This window comes from Haliotis rufescens, unplaced genomic scaffold (assembly GCF_023055435.1).
Source record: "Haliotis rufescens isolate VD_foot unplaced genomic scaffold, xgHalRufe1.0.p SCAF_4, whole genome shotgun sequence".
Taxonomy (NCBI): domain Eukaryota; kingdom Metazoa; phylum Mollusca; class Gastropoda; order Lepetellida; family Haliotidae; genus Haliotis; species Haliotis rufescens.
The window spans coordinates 23,243,727-23,266,159 of NW_025964112.1; the positions used below are offsets into that span (position 1 = coordinate 23,243,727).

At 40.1% G+C, this 22,433-nt stretch overlaps 1 protein-coding gene across 1 annotated transcript in view; it reads right to left on the reverse strand.

Annotated features, from left to right (window-relative positions):
* Positions 1-2,394: 2,394 nt before the first annotated feature.
* Positions 2,395-22,433, reverse strand: part of LOC124132186 (probable G-protein coupled receptor 158) — a 102,496-nt gene continuing 82,457 nt past the window's right edge. Inside the window, exons 9-10 of the mRNA XM_046495957.2 lie at positions 8,033-8,212; positions 2,395-7,516 (exon numbers count right to left, since the gene is read on the reverse strand). Coding sequence (XP_046351913.1) covers positions 7,202-7,516; positions 8,033-8,212 — 495 coding nt within the window. The 3' untranslated portion in view covers positions 2,395-7,201. The remainder of the gene's footprint in view (positions 7,517-8,032; positions 8,213-22,433) is intronic.

The following is a 22,433-nucleotide window of genomic DNA, read 5'->3' on the forward strand; positions in this document are numbered from 1 at the left end:
AAGAATATCATCCGAATCCAACTGAACTGAGAACATCTGCGATTGTCCCCTTTCCACCTTCCCGACGCAAGCGAGTTAACTGACTCCAGTGTCCACCCTTGCCGAACTGGGCTGGAATTTTAGGGCTCGATCGAAGCGCCACCAATGGCTATTACGAGTGATGTTCCTTCTATGTCCCTCATATTGGCCAATCAGATTCAGCCTCTCATATCACTTGCATTTGCTTCAAACAAAATAGCGGCGCCCTGACAAGACGATCAGGTCGATGATGAAGACCTATATTGTAACAAAACGGGTCTTACCTCCCGAAGTACATCAGATCACTAGAGCACTTAGATTAAAAAACATTAAAAGATTTTGAAGATATCTGTCGACGCCTAGCTGACGGTACGCATCCTTTGAAAATCCCGCAGTCGACCGAAATCTGCTGTTTACGATTCGTTACGCTGATGGCCCCTCTCTTATATGGCGCTATAAACCACTCATTGGTTTAAACACCCAAACAGTTTCCACCTGGTCCAACTGATCTTCGACACTGGAGGCCAAGTGTTTTGTTTCACTGCTTCTATAGACTGCTGATTCCGGGGCCTTCACACAACGATAGACGTACACTTCATTCTGGAGGCCTTGTGTTTTGTTTCAATGTTTCTATAGACTACTGATTTAGGGGTCTTCACACTATGATGGACGTAGACTTCAGTCTGGAGGCCTTGTGTTTTGTTTCAATGTTTCTATAGACTGCTGATTTAGGGGTCTTCACACTATGATGGACGTCGATGTCAGCAAATGTGGCTCCGAATGAAAGTGTCACCTTTTGCACTGATCGTACTGTCACAAACTCGTCTGTGTAACTTTTGTTGTACTGGCAGTACATTACGTCACCTGTGTGTGTATGTTTACCATGCGGCACCGGGAGTCAGGCTGTAGCTTACCGAACGTTAGTTGTTCGTATTGTCATACAGCGACTGTTTATGTGTATATATTGACAAAGTGTATACAGAATTCCCTTAACGTATTAGTATAAAGGAATATAAAGTTAAAAGTTAAATCATTAAAGTAAAACCATATCGCCAAGCACAGTTGGCGCACTGACGTCACACAATGAAGGTACAATTAGATAATCAAGCGTCACAGCTTGATCTGTTCGTCCTTAGTGACCGTCATTTGTAACTAAGGAATGCCGATTGACGCTCCAAGCGACATGCCACGTGCCAACTTCCAGTGTCCGGTAATAAAGCCTCTACATACAATAAGGCTTATGTTCGATCCCATATGGTCAGTCTGTGACCTTGTTACGCCATATCGTCTATACTGACTATACTTAGGATACGTACGTGGCATAACTAACAGTATGTTCACGGTCTAGTAGCGACCTACGGAGAGCCTCAATTAAACATGGTATCAGAGTGTCATAATGACTGATGTGCTTCACGTTTTTCAATGAAGATGTGTTGTTGCCTACGGGAAAATGGATAAAACCGGCAAAAGTAAACAAAAAGGGAGCGAACACGCTTTGCCAGTCGCTGTATCAAGCAGTCAACTTGAAACCGCCACATGATATTGACTTTCACTTCTGAAATCGTCAGCATAAATGGAAAACGTGGCGTCAAGAAACTGAACTTACCTACAGAAGAGAAATATATTGAGGCAAACAACCCAGGTGCGGGAAGTGAATGAAACTTGGATATTTGATGGATGCGGACTTTTGATACTAGGGTTTTTATTTATGTATTGTAACTCTCAAGTGTCTGAGACTATCGAAGGATATACGTTTTTCACCTGAAAGATATTAATAATAATCACAGACCTTTCCATACCAACTTCAACATGCAGATTTGGTAGATTAGCTGACTGGCTTATCAGAGACTGCACAGTGGGTGGTGTACTTGAAGTCTAGACATAGAAGTGCTCCAAGTGGTGTCGTTCAGCTGAACTTTCCACACGTGTGCATAACGTCACCGATGTGTGTGTGATGTATACCACACAAGTGAAGCGTTAGCTAACCGAACATGTTATTCGTCTGTTCACGGTAGATTAGCGACCTACAGGGGGACTCATAATTAAACAAACATGGTGCCACTTTTATTTCTCAAGGACTGACATTGTAAAGCCCTAGCGTGACCATGCATGTAGTAGCGTGTCTCTAACACAGAGCAGTGGCAGGTTAATTTGTTTATCATCTAATGTTTTGTTGTCTGAAGATGTACTTTACCTATGCTGAAACTTGTGGCACTGTCTACTGCATACTGGATTTCTACCGACAGTTCAAGGTGCATCAAAGGCAAATTATTATAATGCTCCGACCTTTGAAAGTAAAGGGTTCGGTTAAAAATTGGTAACACAAAAGCTCAAGTCAACATATCGTGGAAACTGGAATAAACACTGAACAAGGGAGACAATTTACAATTTTATTACAAATCGTTACATATTCTCCTTGCATGGCTACATACTGTGCAATAGTTAGAACAGTTTTGCAATGGCATGAAAATGAAACGTTAACAGATCTAGCTGGCGATTCTAATTGGCTCGTGACCATTATGGCAGGTCACGTGATTCGTCATCGTTGTAATGTACCGGTGTGTAGGAAATTTCAACCCCGGCTGACAAAATATCCTGGACAAAATAATTTATGGCTGAAAATGCACAAGCTATGCCATGTCGCTGACAACTTGAAAGAATGAAATCTAATGACACTCAAGAAAAGAACATGTTATTTACACAGATTGAAGAAGCATACAACCTCTCGATGATAAATCACGTGATAAGCACGACCAGAACTTCATGAGATATACTGGATAAGGGCCGGTAAGCGAGACAGCACAGCCCCCATCAGAAAAATCATCAAAGTCCGGTTATTACCCGCGTATCTAATTTGATTGATTGCAATACCATGTGTGGCGTTTTCACTGAAACTATGTTATCTGTATGAAATTGACAACTTTTGGCATCTGACGATGAGTTTTCTGTTTTCAAAAATATTTTTGCTCATCTTTTTTATATTTTGGCATTATTTATCTAAAATAAGACGAAAATATGAATATATCACGATGTTATGAATGTGCTGGTATGAAATATTTCTAATTTTGTGCCATATCATTCAGAATATATACGCCGTATGTTATAGTTTCAAAAGTAAACTTTCGGAGTTATCGCTCATGTTGTTCAGTCCTAATTGTCCACCAACTAGAGCCCTCCTTGGACATGCATTACATCAATATCTTCCTAGGAATTAGGAACCATAGTAAAGTTTTAAAAGAAAACAAAACAGATAACATTATCCAATAAATAGATTCATGAATAAGTTCAATAAACTATTTCAAATTCAACTAAATACATACGAATATAAATAAAATAATATCCTATTCACGTGGCTGAGCATAAAGACCGGCCTTTGACAAATAGTCTAGAATAACTTATGAAAGACCTTAGAAATGAATATGTACAACATCTGCCTTATGTAAACCCTCAGTGATTTCCGAATCCAACTTCTATTTCGTAAACAACAACAGTTATTTAAAATGTCGCGTGGGCTAGTCATTTTGTAACAGGGGCACCAGCACACCTCCATCCTGGCAGGACATGAACCAGAACAGGAAATGTGGAATTACATAGCTTAGTCTGTCTCCGTAAACGCTGAACCCACCTATACGTAGGTTTGAAGATGAGCGCATGTGCTAGGGACACTTGAATACGAAATATGTATCTATTCATTTTTCTAGATACACTGGTCACATCGCTGGAGTTTAGAATGAATGGCGACGTGATGTTAAATGCATTATTTCCAGTTTGAAAAATTATCTCATAAACTATGGAACTCGAAATAAACACCACAAAAGCGCAACATTCAATGATTTAGTTACCACAGTAATAATGCTTGTATTCTATGCAGTGAAATTTTATCCTTGCTTGCAACGTTAACACAGATGAACATGGTATACACATTCTCAATAAAACAGACTTGTTTATGGTTTCTATGAAATGAAAACGACAGTCAGTAGGGTCGGTTGTTAAAATCACACATACAATAAGAATTGCATTAAACCTTTCCTTTTGGACCCTGCGAAAACTACGGCTATTTACAGGAAAATAAAGGCATTGATACACACTCACTAGTTAAGTTAGCTAGAAAGGCTAGGTAGTTCAGTTTCATTTATGATGTGGTTTCAGTAGTATATACATGGGTAATAATGTTTCTCTTAGAATTTACATGGTCATCAAAAGAATGTCCGAGAAGTACTTTCGTATGATGGAAACTTGATAAAATCACCATGACAACAAGAGTAGGATAAAAACAACACCGAGACCATAAACAAACAGGAGTCAATAGATGCCAATACATTATCCGAATTCAAGACGTTATATCCATACTCTGCGGCTGGTAATGGAGACAGCACAGGCCGGACGCTGGTTATACCATGTTGAATTCAGCCCTGACCTTTCTCCACGGCAGAATAACTCTCTTGACACTTTAGTACGAACTGGTCTCCTGTCTACAAAGGTTTAGCACAAGGCTCGCTGCGGGTAGAAACAGGAGTTACCAGTCGACAGTGTCACATAACCAAAATTATTACCCATGACTAGACTAAGCAACGTTATCCTTCGCCCAAAATTCGATGCGTGTATCATAATAAATATCCCTGTGTGGGGCTTACGTTATCACAAACAATTTGTAACTCTGTCACATTTTAATGTATATTCATGTTGCTTGGAATCATCGTCACAAATTGTGGACGTACATGTACCAGCTACATAATTACGATAATCTCCTGGGCTGATGAGAGCGACAGCGCTGCCCCAACCATATCTGACACTATAAACTTTTAGTATCATACCACAGCCATGTCCCAAGTCAGGAGAATCAAACCAAGATCGCTGTCTTGCTCATGAGCATTTGACCATGCTAAAGATGCACGATCTTGGTTGATCATGGAGGCGTCTTTACCCTGGGTCGGCCAGTAACGTCGACACCCTATACTGAAGTTGTCCTCCTCTTGGGTTTTACTTGGGTTGTCTGAAGGGAATCCCTCTGACATATGACATATGCTGAAATCACTAGGATTACACTCTTATTTTCTGTCGTCGTACCAACTTCCATGATCCTTACAGCAATGGGGGCTATCGAATAACTACATTTCCCGTGTTAACCACAGACGTATTTCCAATAACAGAAATATAGCTAAAATGTGACAACGTTTCCAACTACTCCTGAGATGGGGCTTATTACAGCGTAGCCCTTACCATGTATATCAACATCTCAACACATTGTTGATCAGGACGAAGGTAGAGTTTGCTGTCAGCAATAAGTCGCGTCTTTATACCTGATTTCTTAGACACTACACCTCCTCACCTATCAAAACAAGTTTCAATTTTCTTTGGAGTCGGGACTATAGCTCATTCAAAAACATAAATGACAAATTGAGATACAAAATATACATTCAGGGCTAGTAAGTGAGACAGCATGGCCCTGAATGTTATGATGTGTCTACAAATTGCAATTCTCGGCAGATATTAATGATACGTAGTTTCGTTCAGGGCTGGTAAGTGAGACAGCATGGCCCCGAACGAAATAACGTGTCACGAATATGCTTGTCAATCGTGTTCGAAGTTCACCAGTCATAATTCCCACCCAGGGCTTGAAAACGAGACAGCATAGCCCTTGACGAAACAATGTTTCACAAACGCTTTCTTCAAAAGAGATCCTGATACATAGTCTCACTCCGGGCTTATAAGTGAGACAGCAAAGCCCTGAACAAGAAAATGTATCCTCGAATCTATTATAGCCCTTACCCATCTCAAAACATATGAAATATCAAAATGATTCATGGTTGGTAGATGCGACAGCATCACCCTGAAGGAGATGCTTCACTTAATCGGCCTCTGACAATGGTCTAACCTGTCGATTGAGCACAACAGCACAAACGTGTCTATATATAACAACTTGTCATGGGTGATTCGCGATCCAAGTTTGTCATCATACGACTGTTGGACAAGAAAATATGAGAAACGAAATATAAAAAGAAGAACGATACTAGACATATCAGTTTGAATGGAAATGGTTACATAACAATCATGGATCCGTAAGTAAATACGCCCTTTACCCAGAAGAAAGGGTACATTTATTTACCGCATAAAATGTTCCTCTTTTCATAGTTCAACGTACATAGTATGGACATAAACAAACACATTGGAGGACAAACTAGACCAACTAAATTTTGGCACATTTAGCACGTTTAGTATAGGAACCACTACGAACTTACACAGCATGACGGACAATTCCACTTACGTGTACACTTTTGGGGCTAGTAAGCAAAACAACACATCCCTTATCGTGAGTGGATATTACACACCAGCTCGGCCAAGACCAGCAGTGGCATGGATAGCATTAAATCATTATACATGAGTATATGAAACGATAAAAGCGATGTAATGATGTTTTCGTACTAAACCACCTTTGTTGACAAAGTCATTTGGGATGAAATATGCAATGAAGGTAGTATCATGGTCATTTTCAGAATATAGCAAAATACCCACACACCGTAACATATTGTGACAATCATGTTTCACATGTCACTCTGCTAGATATGAAACAGTTTCATAGCAATATAACAATACAACAAGTTAAATGAACACCTCCAATATGCTTCTTTATGTATAAACGTTACAATAACAACTACAGTTCCAAACAACGAACACCGCCATTTTGATGCAACAATGTTGAAATGGCATGAAATGGCGAATGGTTAAGAGAAGGCTTCGTTATCAGTTGACAAATTTCGGTTTAGATGAATCCCTGGGTCAGTTTCGCTCTCTTGTTTTCTCCACGATAATTATGTGATGTGGCTTGACTGGCATTTCAAAATTCGTATGGGACTGACGCCTATGTGTCTGTGAGACTGGGATCTAGTCACTTCCGGTTAGGCCATCAACCATAAATATACAATACAATTTAGTATCGTCATCTAAACGAAAAACCCGACAAATATATTCCAGACAACATTGGAATAACAAGTACTGTCAACACCTATTCCCAAGCCTTCAGACACATTTGATAATGGGAAATTTATATGATAACGGAACCGTTTGTTTCCGATTGTTAGCAGTTTAAAATACACGTCAATATTTCAAACAAGGAAATATTCGGCAAGACGAAATTTCCCGAGTATTTCGGCAAGTTCCGAAGCACAGGTCCGAGTATTTATGCTTACTTATGCCCAGGTTTAAAAGATACGGAAGGGCCCGATCTTCCTTCATGACTGTCTTCACCGCGACTTCTTTCCTCCATCGTCAGTGCCATAGCTTCGGCACTATTCGTAGACTCTTCGGGAGTTTTCGACATCTCATGCTCGTGCTCCGAATGATCGTGATGATGGCGATGTTTGTGATGAAACGCTTGGAGAGAGAAACGACGATGCGTCTGTTTCCTTCCTCCTCTTCTCTTTGAAATGTGTGGGTTGTCCTTTCGCATGGCTTTTGTTTTGTATATTTGAAGTTGTGTATATAACCGTTTCAGTTCCGCCTACGAATAGAAAATTCACTTTTAATGTTCACTAATCACTATTTTCAGGTTATAAATATCAAGCGTTTTCCCGTTTCTTGATTTTACTTTGATTGCTTTAAACGATATTTCAGTCTGTCAGTTTTGAATCGTCTGTAAAATCTAACGTGTGCGATGAACAGTTAATGTTCAAGTGTGTGCTATACGGTTCATTCCCTGCAGTTACTTGCCTCATAGTATCAACATGATGACCTGTTCACTTGCAACGCATTCTACATCCTAAAACATTATCCTTTCGTCATATATGTTCAGGTTTCAAACTTGTCTGTAAACATTCAAACTATCCATTTACCATTACTAGCCGTAGTGTAATCGTTCCGCACCAAGTACTGTAAATAACATTTATGTTGAAAAGTGACCAAAACACTGAGTAATATTTTGAAACTTAATTTGTAAAAAAACCACTTCTTTATTTAACTCTTCTAATATTGAGGTTAATCCCCGTGTGCAGTTTTCTTTATTATCCATAATACCAACCCGAATGTCTTCTGGGTCCATCTCAGCAAGACTTATCTCCCCTACATCAACGTCTCCGTTGGAGGAAATGCCCACGTTGAGCTTCATGGTCTCCGGGGCGATGCTGTCCTGCACGTCTGACTGGGAGTAAGCCCGATTCCGCATATGGTCATCGTCTAACGGTCGATGTGCATACCACAGCTGAAACAGACATGACATGTACACCAGTCAGTTGATAATCTGAACATATAGCTGTAACAGATATGACGTGTACACCAGTCAGTTGATGATCTGAACATATAGCTGAAACAGACATGACGTGTACACCAGTATGTTGATGATCTGAACATATAGCTGAAACAGATATGACGTGTACACCAGTCAGTTGATAGAGCTGCAACAGGCATGACGTGTACACCAGTCAGTTGATAATCCGAACAAATAGCTGAAATAGACATGACGTGTACACCAGTCAGTTGATAATCTGAACATTCACATGTAACAGTCATGACGTGTACACCAGTCAGTTGATAATCTGAACATACACATGTAACAGTCATGACGTGTACACCAGTCTATTGATAATCTGAACATACACATGTAACAGTCATGACGTGTTCACCAGTCAGTTGATAATCTGAACATACACCTGCAACAGATATGACATGTACACCAGTCAGTTGATTATCTGAACATACAGCTGCAACAGACATGACATGCACACAAGTCAGTTGATTATCTGAACATACAGCTGCAACAGATATGACATGTACACCAGTCAGTTGATTATCTGAACATACACCTGTAACAGTCATGACGTGTACAGCAGTCAGTTGATAATCTGAACATACACATGTAACAGTCATGACGTGTTCACCAGTCAGTTGATAATCTGAACATACACCTGTTAGAGTGATGAGGTGTACACCAGTCAGTTGATAATCCGAGCACATAGCTGAAACAGACATGACATGCACACCAGTCAGTTGATAAACTGAGCACATAGCTGAAACAGTCATGACGTGTTCACCAGTCAGTTGATAATCTGAACATACACATGTAACAGTCATGACGTGTACACCAGTCAGTTGATATTCTGAACAAACACCTGTAACAGTCATGACGTGTACACCAGTCAGTTGATAATCTGAGCACATAGCTGAAACAGACATGACATGCACACCAGTCAGTTGATAATCTGAACATACACCTGTAACAGTCATGACGTGTACACCAGGAAGTTGATAATCTGAGCACATAGCTGAAACAGACATGACATGCACACCGGTCAGTTGATAATCTGAACATACACCTGTAACAGTCATGACGTGTACACCAGGAAGTTGATAATCTGAGCACATGGCTGAACATACAGCTGACGTGTACACCAGTCAGTTGATAATCTGAGCACATAGCTGAAACAGACATGACGTGTACACCAGTCTGTTGATAAACTGAGCACATAGCTGAAAGAGACATGACGTGTACACCAGTCAGTTGATAATCTGAGCACATAGCTCAAACAGATATGACGTGTACACCAGTCAGTTGATAATCTGAACATACACCTGTAACAGTCATGACGTGTACACCAGTCAGTTGATAATCTGAACATACACATGTAACAGTCATGACGTGTTCACCAGTCAGTTGATAATCTGAACATACACCTGTAATAGTCATGACGTGTACACCAGTCAGTTGATAATCTAAGCACATAGCTGAAACAGACATGACATGCACACCAGTCAGTTGATAATCTGAACATACACCTGTAACAGTCATGACGTGTACACCAGTCAGTTGATAATCTGAACATACACCTGTAACAGTCATGACGTGTTCACCAGTCAGTTGATAATCTGAACATACACCTGTAATAGTCATGACGTGTACACCAGTCAGTTGATAATCTGAACATACACCTGTAACAGTCATGACGTGTTCACCAGTCAGTTGATAATCTGAACATACACCTGTAATAGTCATGACGTGTACACCAGTCAGTTGATAATCTAAGCACATAGCCCAAACAGACATGACATGCACACCAGTCAGTTGATAATCTGAACATACACCTGTAACAGTCATGACGTGTTCACCAGTCAGTTGATAATCTGAACATACACCTGTAATAGTCATGACGTGTACACCAGTCAGTTGATAATCTAAGCACATAGCTCAAACAGACATGACATGCACACCAGTCAGTTGATAATCTGAACATACACCTGTAACAATCATGACGTGTACACCAGTCAGTTGATAATCTGAGCACATTGCTGAAACAGACATGACGTGTACACCAGTCAGTTGATAATCTGAGCACATAGCTGAAACAGACATGACGTGTACACCAGTCTCTTGATAAACTGAGCACATAGCTGAAACAGACATGACGTGTACACCAGTCAGTTGATAATCTGAGCACATAGCTCAAACAGATATGACGTGTACACCAGTCAGTTGATAATCTGAACATACACCTGTAACAGTCATGACGTGTACACCAGTCAGTTGATAATCTGAACATACACATGTAACAGTCATGACGTGTTCACCAGTCAGTTGATAATCTGAACACATGGCTGAAACAGATATGACGTGTAGACCAGTCTGTTGATATTCTGATCATACACCTGTAACAGACATGACGTGAACACTAGTCAGTTGATAATCTGAGCACATAGCTGAAACAGATATGACGTGTACACCAGTCAGTTGATTATCTGAACATACACCTGTAACAGTCATGACATGCACACAAGTCAGTTGATAATCTGAACATACACCTGTAACAGTCATGACGTGTACACCAGTCAGTTGATAATCTGAGCACATAGCTGAAACAGACATAACGTGTACACAAGTCAGTTGATAATCTGAACACATGGCTGAAACAGATATCACGTGTACACCAGTCAGCTGATATTCTTAACATACACCTGTAACAGTCATGACGTGAACACCAGTCAGCTGATAATCTGAACATACACCTGTAACAGTCATGACGTGTAAAACAGTCAGTTGATAATCTGAACATACACCTGTAACAGTCATGACGTGTACACCAGTCAGTTGATAATCTGAACATACACATGTAACAGTCATGACGTATACACCAGTCAGTTGATAATCTGAACATACACATGTAACAGTCATGACGTGTACACCAGTCAGTTGATAATCTGAATATACACATGTAACAGTCATGACGTGTACACCAGTCAGTTGATAATCTAAGCACATAGCCCAAACAGACATGACGTGTACACCAGTCAGTTGATAATCTGAACATACACCTGTAACAGTCATGACGTGTTCACCAGTCAGTTGATAATCTGAACATACACCTGTAATAGTCATGACGTGTACACCAGTCAGTTGATAATCTGAACATACACCTGTAATAGTCATGACGTGTACACCAGTCAGTTGATAATCTAAGCACATAGCCCAAACAGACATGACGTGTACACCAGTCAGTTGATAATCTGAACATACACCTGTAACAGTCATGACGTGTTCACCAGTCAGTTGATAATCTGAACATACACCTGTAATAGTCATGACGTGTACACCAGTCAGTTGATAATCTAAGCACATAGCTCAAACAGACATGACATGCACACCAGTCAGTTGATAATCTGAACATACACCTGTAACAATCATGACGTGTACACCAGTCAGTTGATAATCTGAGCACATAGCTGAAACAGACATGACGTGTACACCAGTCTGTTGATAATCTGAGCACATAGCTGAAACAGACATGACGTGTACACCAGTCTCTTGATAAACTGAGCACATAGCTGAAACAGACATGACGTGTACACCAGTCAGTTGATAATCTGAGCACATAGCTCAAACAGATATGACGTGTACACCAGTCAGTTGATAATCTGAACATACACCTGTAACAGTCATGACGTGTACACCAGTCAGTTGATAATCTGAACATACACATGTAACAGTCATGACGTGTTCACCAGTCAGTTGATAATCTGAACACATGGCTGAAACAGATATGGCGTGTAGACCAGTCTGTTGATATTCTGATCATACACCTGTAACAGATATGACGTGTACACCAGTCAGTTGATTATCTGAACATACACCTGTAACAGTCATGACATGCACACAAGTCAGTTGATAATCTGAACATACACCTGTAACAGTCATGACGTGTACACCAGTCAGTTGATAATCTGAGCACATAGCTGAAACAGACATAACGTGTACACAAGTCAGTTGATAATCTGAACACATGGCTGAAACAGATATCACGTGTACACCAGTCAGCTGATATTCTTAACATACACCTGTAACAGTCATGACGTGAACACCAGTCAGCTGATAATCTGAACATACACCTGTAACAGTCATGACGTGTAAAACAGTCAGTTGATAATCTGAACATACACCTGTAACAGTCATGACGTGTACACCAGTCAGTTGATAATCTGAACATACACATGTAACAGTCATGACGTATACACCAGTCAGTTGATAATCTGAACATACACATGTAACAGTCATGACGTGTACACCAGTCAGTTGATAATCTGAATATACACATGTAACAGTCATGACGTATACACCAGTCAGTTGATAATCTGAACATACAAATGTAACAGTCATGACGTGTACACCAGGAAGTTGATAATCTGAACATACACCTGTCACAGTCATGACGTGTACACCAGTCAGTTGATAATCTGAACATACACATGTAACAGTCATGACGTGTACACCAGTCAGTTGATGATCTGAACACATAGCTGAAACAGTCATGACGTGTACACCAGACAGTTGATAATCTGAACACATGGCTGAAAGAGATATGACGTGTAGACCAGTCTGTTGATAATCTGATCATACACCTGTAACAGACATGACGTGTACACCAGTCAGTTGATAATCTGCGCACATAGCTGAAACAGATATGACGTGTACACCAGTCAGTTGATAATCTGAACATACACTTGTAACAGTCATGACATGCACACAAGTCAGTTAATAATCTGAACATACACCTGTAACAGTCATGACATGTACACCAATCAGTTGATAATCTGAACATAAACCTGTAACAGTCATGACGTGTTCACCAGTCAGTTGATAATCTGAGCACATAGCTGAAACAGACATAACGTGTACACAAGTCAGTTGATAATCTGAGCACATAGCTGAAAGAGACATGGTGTGTACACCAGTCAGTTGATAATCTGAACACATGGCTGAAACAGACATAACGTGTACACCAGTCAGTTGATAATCTGAGCACATAGCTGAAACAGACATAACGTCTACACCAGTCAGTTGATAATCTGAGCACATAGCTTAAACAGACATAACATGTAAACCAGTCAGTTGATAATCTGAGCACATAGCTGAAACAGACATAACGTGTACTCCAGTCAGTTGATAATCTGAACAATTGGTTGAAACAGATATGACGTGTACACCAGTCAGCTGATATTCTGAACATACACCTGTAACAGTCATGACGGGTACACCAGTCAGCTGATAATCTGAACATACACCTGTAACAGTCATGACGTCTACACTAGTCAGTTGATAATCTGAACATACACATGTAACAGTCATGACGTATACACCAGTCAGTTGATAATCTGAACATACACCTGTAACAGTCATGACGTGTACACCAGTCAGTTGATAATCTGAACATACACATGTAACAGTCATGACGTGTACACCAGTCAGTTGATAATCTGAGCACATAGCTGAAACAGACATGACGTGTACACCAGTCAGTTGATAATCTGAACATATAGCTGAAACAGACATAACATGTACACCAGTCTGTTGATAATCTGAGCACATAGCTGAAACAGACATAACGTGTACTCCAGTCAGTTGATAATCTGAACAATTGGTTGAAACAGATATGACGTGTACACCAGTCAGCTGATATTCTGAACATACACCTGTAACAGTCATGACGGGTACACCAGTCAGCTGATAATCTGAACATACACCTGTAACAGTCATGACGTCTACACTAGTCAGTTGATAATCTGAACATACACATGTAACAGTCATGACGTATACACCAGTCAGTTGATAATCTGAACATACACCTGTAACAGTCATGACGTGTACACCAGTCAGTTGATAATCTGAACATACACATGTAACAGTCATGACGTGTACACCAGTCAGTTGATAATCTGAGCACATAGCTGAAACAGACATGACGTGTACACCAGTCAGTTGATAATCTGAACATATAGCTGAAACAGATATGACGTGTACACCAGTCAGTTGATAATCTGAACATACACCTTTAACAGTCATGACGTGTACACCAGTCAGTTGATAATCTGAACATACACATGTAACAGTCATGACGTGTACACCAGTCAGTTGATAATCTGAACATACACATGTAACAGTCATGACGTGTACACCAGTCAGTTGATAATCTGAACATACACCTGTAACAGTCATGCCGTGTTCACCAGTCAGTTGATAATCTGAACACATAGCTGAAACAGACATGATATATACACCAGTCAGTTGATAATCTGAAGAAACAGCTGCAACAGACATGACATGCACACCAGTCAGTTGATGATCTGAACATACAGCTGAAATAGACATGACATTTACACCAGTTAGTTGATAATCTGAACATACAGCTGCAATAGACATGACATGTACACCAGTCAGTTGATAATCTGAACATACAGCTGCAACAGATAATGACATGTACATCAGTCAGTTGATAATCTGAACATACACCTGTAACAGTCATGACGTGTACACCAGTCAGTTGGTAATGTGAGCACATAGCTGAAACAGACATGACGTGTACACCAGTCAGTTGATAATCTGAATATACACCTGTAATAGTCATGACGTGTACACCAGTCAGTTGATAATCTAAGCACATAGCTCAAACAGATATGACATGCACACCAGTCAGTTGATAATCTGAACATACACCTGTAACAATCATGACGTGTACACCAGTCAGTTGATAATCTGAACATACACCTGTAACAGTCATGACGTGTTCACCAGTCAGTTGATAATCTGAACGTACACATGTAACAGTCATGACGTGTTCACCAGTCAGTTGATAATCTAAGCACATATCTCAAACAGACATGACATGCACACAAGTCAGTTGATAATCTGAACATACACCTGTAACAATCATGACGCGACACCAGTCAGTTGATAATCTGAGCACATAGCTGAAACAGACATGACGTGTACACCAGTCAGTTGATAATCTGAGCACATAGCTGAAACAGACATGACGTGTTCACCAGTCCGTTGATAATCTGAACATACACCTGTAACAGTCATGACGTGTACGCCAGTCAGTTGATAATCGGAAGACGTAGCTGTTACAGACATGACGTGTACACCAGTCAGTTGATAATCTGAGCACATAGCTGAAACAGACATAACGTGTACACCAGTCAGTTGATAATCTGAACAATTGGCTGAAACAGATATGACGTGTACACCAGTCAGCTGATATTCTGAACATACACCTGTAACAGTCATGACGTGTACACCAAACAGCTGATAATCTGAACATACACATGTAACAGTCATGACGTGTACACCAGTCAGTTGATAATCTGAACATACACATGTAACAGTCATGACGTGTACACCAGTCAGTTGATAATCTGAACATACACATGTAACAGTCATGACGTGTACACCAGTCAGTTGATAATCTGAATATACACCTGTAACAGTCATGACGTGTACACTAGTCAGTTGATAATCTGAGCACATAGCTGAAACAGACATGACATGCACACCAGTCAGTTGATAATCTGAACATACACCTGTAACAGTCATGACGTGTACACCAGTCTGTTGAAAATCTGAACATACAGCTGCAATAGACATGACATGTACACCAGTCTGTTGATAATCTGAACATACAGCTGCAACAGACATGACATGTACACCAGTTAGTTGATAATCTGAACATACACCTGTAATAGTCATGACGTGTACACCAGTCAGTTGATAATCTAAGCACATAGCTCAAACAAATATGACATGCACACCAGTCAGTTGATAATCTGAACATACACCTGTAACAATCATGACGTGTACACCAGTCAGTTGATAATCTGAACATACACCTGTAACAGTCATGGCGTGTTCACCAGTCAGTTGATAATCTTAACGTACACATGTAACAGTCATGACGTGTTCACCAGTCAGTTGATAATCTAAGCACATATCTCAAACAGACATGACATGCACACCAGTCAGTTGATAATCTGAACATACACCTGTAACAATCATGACGTGTACACCAGTCAGTTGATAATCTGAGCACATAGCTGAAACAGACATGACGTGTACACCAGACAGTTGATAATCTGAGCACATAGCTGAAACAGACATGACGTGTTCACCAGTCCGTTGATAATCTGAACATACACCTGTAACAGTCATGACGTGTACACCAGTCAGTTGATAATCGGAACACGTAGCTGTTACAGACATGACGTGTACACCAGTCAGTTGATAATCTGAACACATAGCTGAAACAGACATAACGTGTACTCCAGTCAGTTGATAATCTGAACATATAGCTGAAATACACATGCCATGTACACCAGTCAGTTGAAAATTTGAACATAGATCTGCAATAGACATGATATGTACACCAGTCAGTTGATAATCTGAACATACAGCTGCAACAGACATGACATGTACACCAGTCAGTTGATAATCTGAACATACAGCTGCAACAGACATGACATGTACACCAGTCAGTTGATAATCTGAGCACGTAGCTGAAACAGACATGACATGTACACCAGTCAGTTGATAATCTGAGCACGTAGCTGAAACAGATATGACGTGTACACGAGACAGTTAATGATCTGAACATACACCTGTAACAATCATGACGTGTACACCAGTCAGTTGATAATCTGAGCACAAAGCTGAAACAGACATGACATGCACACCAGTCAGTTGATAATCTGAACATACACCTGTAACAGTCATGACGTGTACACCAGTCAGTTGATAATCTGAGCACATAGCTGAAACAGACATGACATGCACACCAGTCAGTTGATAATCTGAACATACACATGTAACAGTCATGACGTGTACACCAGTCAGTTGATAATCTGAGCACATAGCTGAAACAGACATGGTGTGTACACCAGTCAGTTGATAATCTGAACACATGGCTGAAACAGATATGACGTGTACACCAGTCAGCTGATATTCTGAACATACACCTGTAACAGTCATGACGTGTACACCAGTCAGCTGATAATCTGAACATACACCTGTAACAGTCATGATGTGTAAACCAGTCAGTTGATAATCTGAAGATACACATGTAACAGTCATGACGTGTACACCAGTCAGTTGATAATCTGAACATACACATGTAACCATCATGACGTGTACACCAGTCAGTTGATAATCTGAACATACACATGTAACAGTCATGACGTGTAAACCAGTCAGTTGATAATCTAAACATACACATGTAACAGTCATGACGTGTACACCAGTCAGTTGATAATCTGAACATACACCTGTAATAGTCATGACGTGTACACCAGTCAGTTGATAATCTGAACATACACATGTAACAGTCATGACGTATACACCAGTCAGTTGATAATCTGAACATACACCTGTAACAGTCATGACGTGTTCACCAGACAGTTGATAATTTAAACATACACATGTAACAGTCATGACGTGTACACGAGTCAGTTGATAATCTGAACATACACATGTAACAGTCATGACGTATACACCAGTCAGTTGAAAAATCTGAACATACACATGTAACAATCATGGCGTGTACACCAGTCAGTTGATTATCTGAACATACACATGTAACAGTCATGACGTGTACACCAGTCAGTTGATAATCTGAAGATACACATGTAACAGTCATGACGTGTACACCAGACAGTTGATAATCTGAACATACACATGTAACAGTCATGACGTGTACACCAGTCAGTTGATAATCTGAACATACACATGTAACAGTCATGACGTATACACCAGTCAGTTGATGATCTGAACATATACCTGTAACAGATATGACGTGTACACCAGACAGTTGATAATCTGAACACATGGCTGAAACAGATGTGACGTGTAGACCAGTCTGTTGATAATCTGATCATACACCTGTAACAGACATGACGTGTACACCAGTCAGTTGATAATCTGCGCACATAGCTGAAACAGAAATGACGTGTACACCAGTCTGTTGATTATCTGAACATACACCTGTAACAGTTATGACATGCACACAAGTCAGTTGATAAAATGAACATACACCTGTAACAGTCATGACGTGTACACCAATCAGTTGATAATCTGAACATAAACCTGTAACAGACATGACGTGTTCACCAGTCAGTTGATAATCTGAACATACACCTGTTACAGTCATGACGTGTACACCAGTCAGTTGATAATCTGAACACATAGCTGAAACAGACATAACGTGTACACCAGTCAGTTGATAATCTGAACAATTGGCTGAAACAGATATGACGTGTACACCAGTCAGCTGATATTCTGAACATACACCTGTAACAGTCATGACGTGTACACCAAACAGCTGATAATCTGAACATATACCTGTAACAGTCATGACGTGTACACCAGTCAGTTGATAATCTGAACATACACATGTAACAGTCATGACGTGTACACCAGTCAGTTGATAATCTGAACATACACATGTAACAGTCATGACGTATACACCAGTCAGTTGATAATCTGAACATACACCTGTAACAGTCATGACGTGTACATCAGTCAGTTGATAATCTGAGCACATAGCTGAAACAGACATGACATGCACACCAGTCAGTTGATAATCTGAACATATAGCTGAAACAGATATGACATGTACACCAGTTAGTTGATAATCTGAACATACACCTGTAATAGTCATGACGTGTACACCAGTCAGTTGATAATCTGAGCACATAGCTGAAACAGACATGGTGTGTACACCAGTCAGTTGATAATCTGAACACATGGCTGAAACAGATATGACGTGTACACCAGTCAGCTGATATTCTGAACATACACCTGTAACAGTCATGACATGTACACCAGTCTGTTGATAATCTGAACATAAAGCTGCAACAGACATGACATGTACACCAGTTAGTTGATAATCTGAACATACACCTGTAATAGTCATGACGTGTACACCAGTCAGTTGATAATCTGAGCACATAGCTGAAACAGACATAACGTGTACTCCAGTCAGTTGATAATCTGAACATATAGCTGAAATACACATGCCATGTACACCAGTCAGTTGAAAATTTGAACATAGAGCTGCAATAGACATGATATGTACACCAGTCAGTTGATAATCTGAACATACAGCTGCAACAGACATGACATGTACACCAGTCAGTTGATAATCTGAACATACAGCTGCAACAGACATGACATGTACACCAGTCAGTTGATAATCTGAGCACGTAGCTGAAACAGACATGACATGCACACCAGTCAGTTGATAATCTGAGCACGTAGCTGAAACAGTCATGACGTGTACACGAGACAGTTAATGATCTGAACATACACCTGTAACAATCATGACGTGTACACCAGTCAGTTGATAATCTGAGCACAAAGCTGAAACAGACATGACATGCACACCAGTCAGTTGATAATCTGAACATACACCTGTAACAGTCATGACGTGTACACTAGTCAGTTGATAATCTGAGCACATAGCTGAAACAGACATGACATGCACACCAGTCAGTTGATAATCTGAACATACACCTGTAACAGTCATGACGTGTACACCAGTCAGTTGATAATCTAAGCACATAGCTGAAACAGACATGGTGTGTACACCAGTCAGTTGATAATCTGAACACATGGCTGAAACAGATATGACGTGTACACCAGTCAGCTGATATTCTGAACATACACCTGTAACAGTCATGACGTGTACACCAGTCAGCTGATAATCTGAACATACACCTGTAACAGTCATGATGTGTAAACCAGTCAGTTGATAATCTGAAGATACACATGTAACAGTCATGACGTGTACACCAGTCAGTTGATAATCTGAACATACACCTGTAACCATCATGACGTGTACACCAGTCAGTTGATAATCTGAACATACACATGTAACAGACATGACGTATACACCAGTCAGTTGATAATCTGAGCACATAGCTGAAACAGACATGACATGCACACCAGTCAGTTGATAATCTGAACATACACCTGTAACAGTCATGACGTGTACACTAGTCAGTTGATAATCTGAGCACATAGCTGAAACAGACATGACATGCACACCAGTCAGTTGATAATCTGAACATACACCTGTAACAGTCATGACGTGTACACAAGTCAGTTGATAATCTGAGCACATAGCTGAAACAGACATGGTGTGTACACCAGTCAGTTGATAATCTGAACACATGGCTGAAACAGATATCACGTGTACACCAGTCAGCTGATAATCTGAACATACACCTGTAACAGTCATGACGTGTAAACCAGTCAGTTGATAATCTAAACATACACATGTAACAGTCATGACGTGTACACCAGTCAGTTGATAATCTGAACATACACCTGTAACAGTCATGACGTGTACACCAGTCAGTTGATAATCTGAACATACACATGTAACAGTCATGACGTATACACCAGACAGTTGATAATCTGTACATACACCTGTAACAGTCATGACGTGTTCACCAGACAGTTGATAATCTGAAGATACACATGTAACAGTCATGACGTGTACACCAGTCAGTTGATAATCTGAACATACACATGTAACAGTCATGACGTATACACCAGTCAGTTGATAAATCTGAACATACACATGTAACAATCATGACGTGTACACCAGTCAGTTGATTATCTGAACATACACATGTAACAGTCATGACGTGTACACCAGTCAGTTGATAATCTGAACATACACATGTAACAGTCATGACGTGTAGACCAGACAGTTGATAATCTGAACATACAGATGTAACAGTCATGACGTGTACACAAGTCAGTTGATAATCTGAACATACACCTGTAACAGTCATGACGTGTACACCAGTCAGTTGATAATCTGAGCACATAGCTGAAACAGAAATGACGTGTACACCAGTCTGTTGATTATCTGAACATACACCTGTAACAGTCATGACATGAACACAAGTCAGTTAAAAATCTGAACATACACCTGTAACAGTCACGACGTGTACACCAATCAGTTGATAATCTGAACATAAACCTGTAACAGACATGACGTGTTCACCAGTCAGTTGATAATCTGAACATACACCTGTTACAGTCATGACGTGTACACCAGTCAGTTGATAATCTGAACACATAGCTGAAACAGACATAACGTGTACAGTTGATAATCTGAAGATACACATGTAACAGTCATGACGTGTACACCAGTCAGTTGATAATCTGAACATACACATGTAACAGTCATGACGTATACACCAGTCAGTTGATAAATCTGAACATACACATGTAACAATCATGACGTGTACACCAGTCAGTTGATTATCTGAACATACACATGTAACAGTCATGACGTGTACACCAGTCAGTTGATAATCTGAACATACACATGTAACAGTCATGACGTGTAGACCAGACAGTTGATAATCTGAACATACAGATGTAACAGTCATGACGTGTACACAAGTCAGTTGATAATCTGAACATACACCTGTAACAGTCATGACGTGTACACCAGTCAGTTGATAATCTGAGCACATAGCTGAAACAGAAATGACGTGTACACCAGTCTGTTGATTATCTGAACATACACCTGTAACAGTCATGACATGAACACAAGTCAGTTAAAAATCTGAACATACACCTGTAACAGTCACGACGTGTACACCAATCAGTTGATAATCTGAACATAAACCTGTAACAGACATGACGTGTTCACCAGTCAGTTGATAATCTGAACATACACCTGTTACAGTCATGACGTGTACACCAGTCAGTTGATAATCTGAACACATAGCTGAAACAGACATAACGTGTACACCAGTCAGTTGATAATCTGAGCACATAGCTGAAACTGACATAACGTGTACACCAGTCAGTTGATAATCTGAACAATTGGCTGAAACAGATATGACGTGTACACCAGTCAGCTGATATTCTGAACATACACCTGTAACAGTCATGACGTGTACACCAGTCAGTTGATAATCTGAACATACACATGTAACAGTCATGACGTGTACACCAGTCAGTTGATAATCTGAACATACACATGTAACAGTCATGACGTGTACACCAGACAGTCGATAATCTGAACATACACATGTAACAGTCATGACGTGTACACCAGTCAGTTGATAATCTGAACATACACATGTAA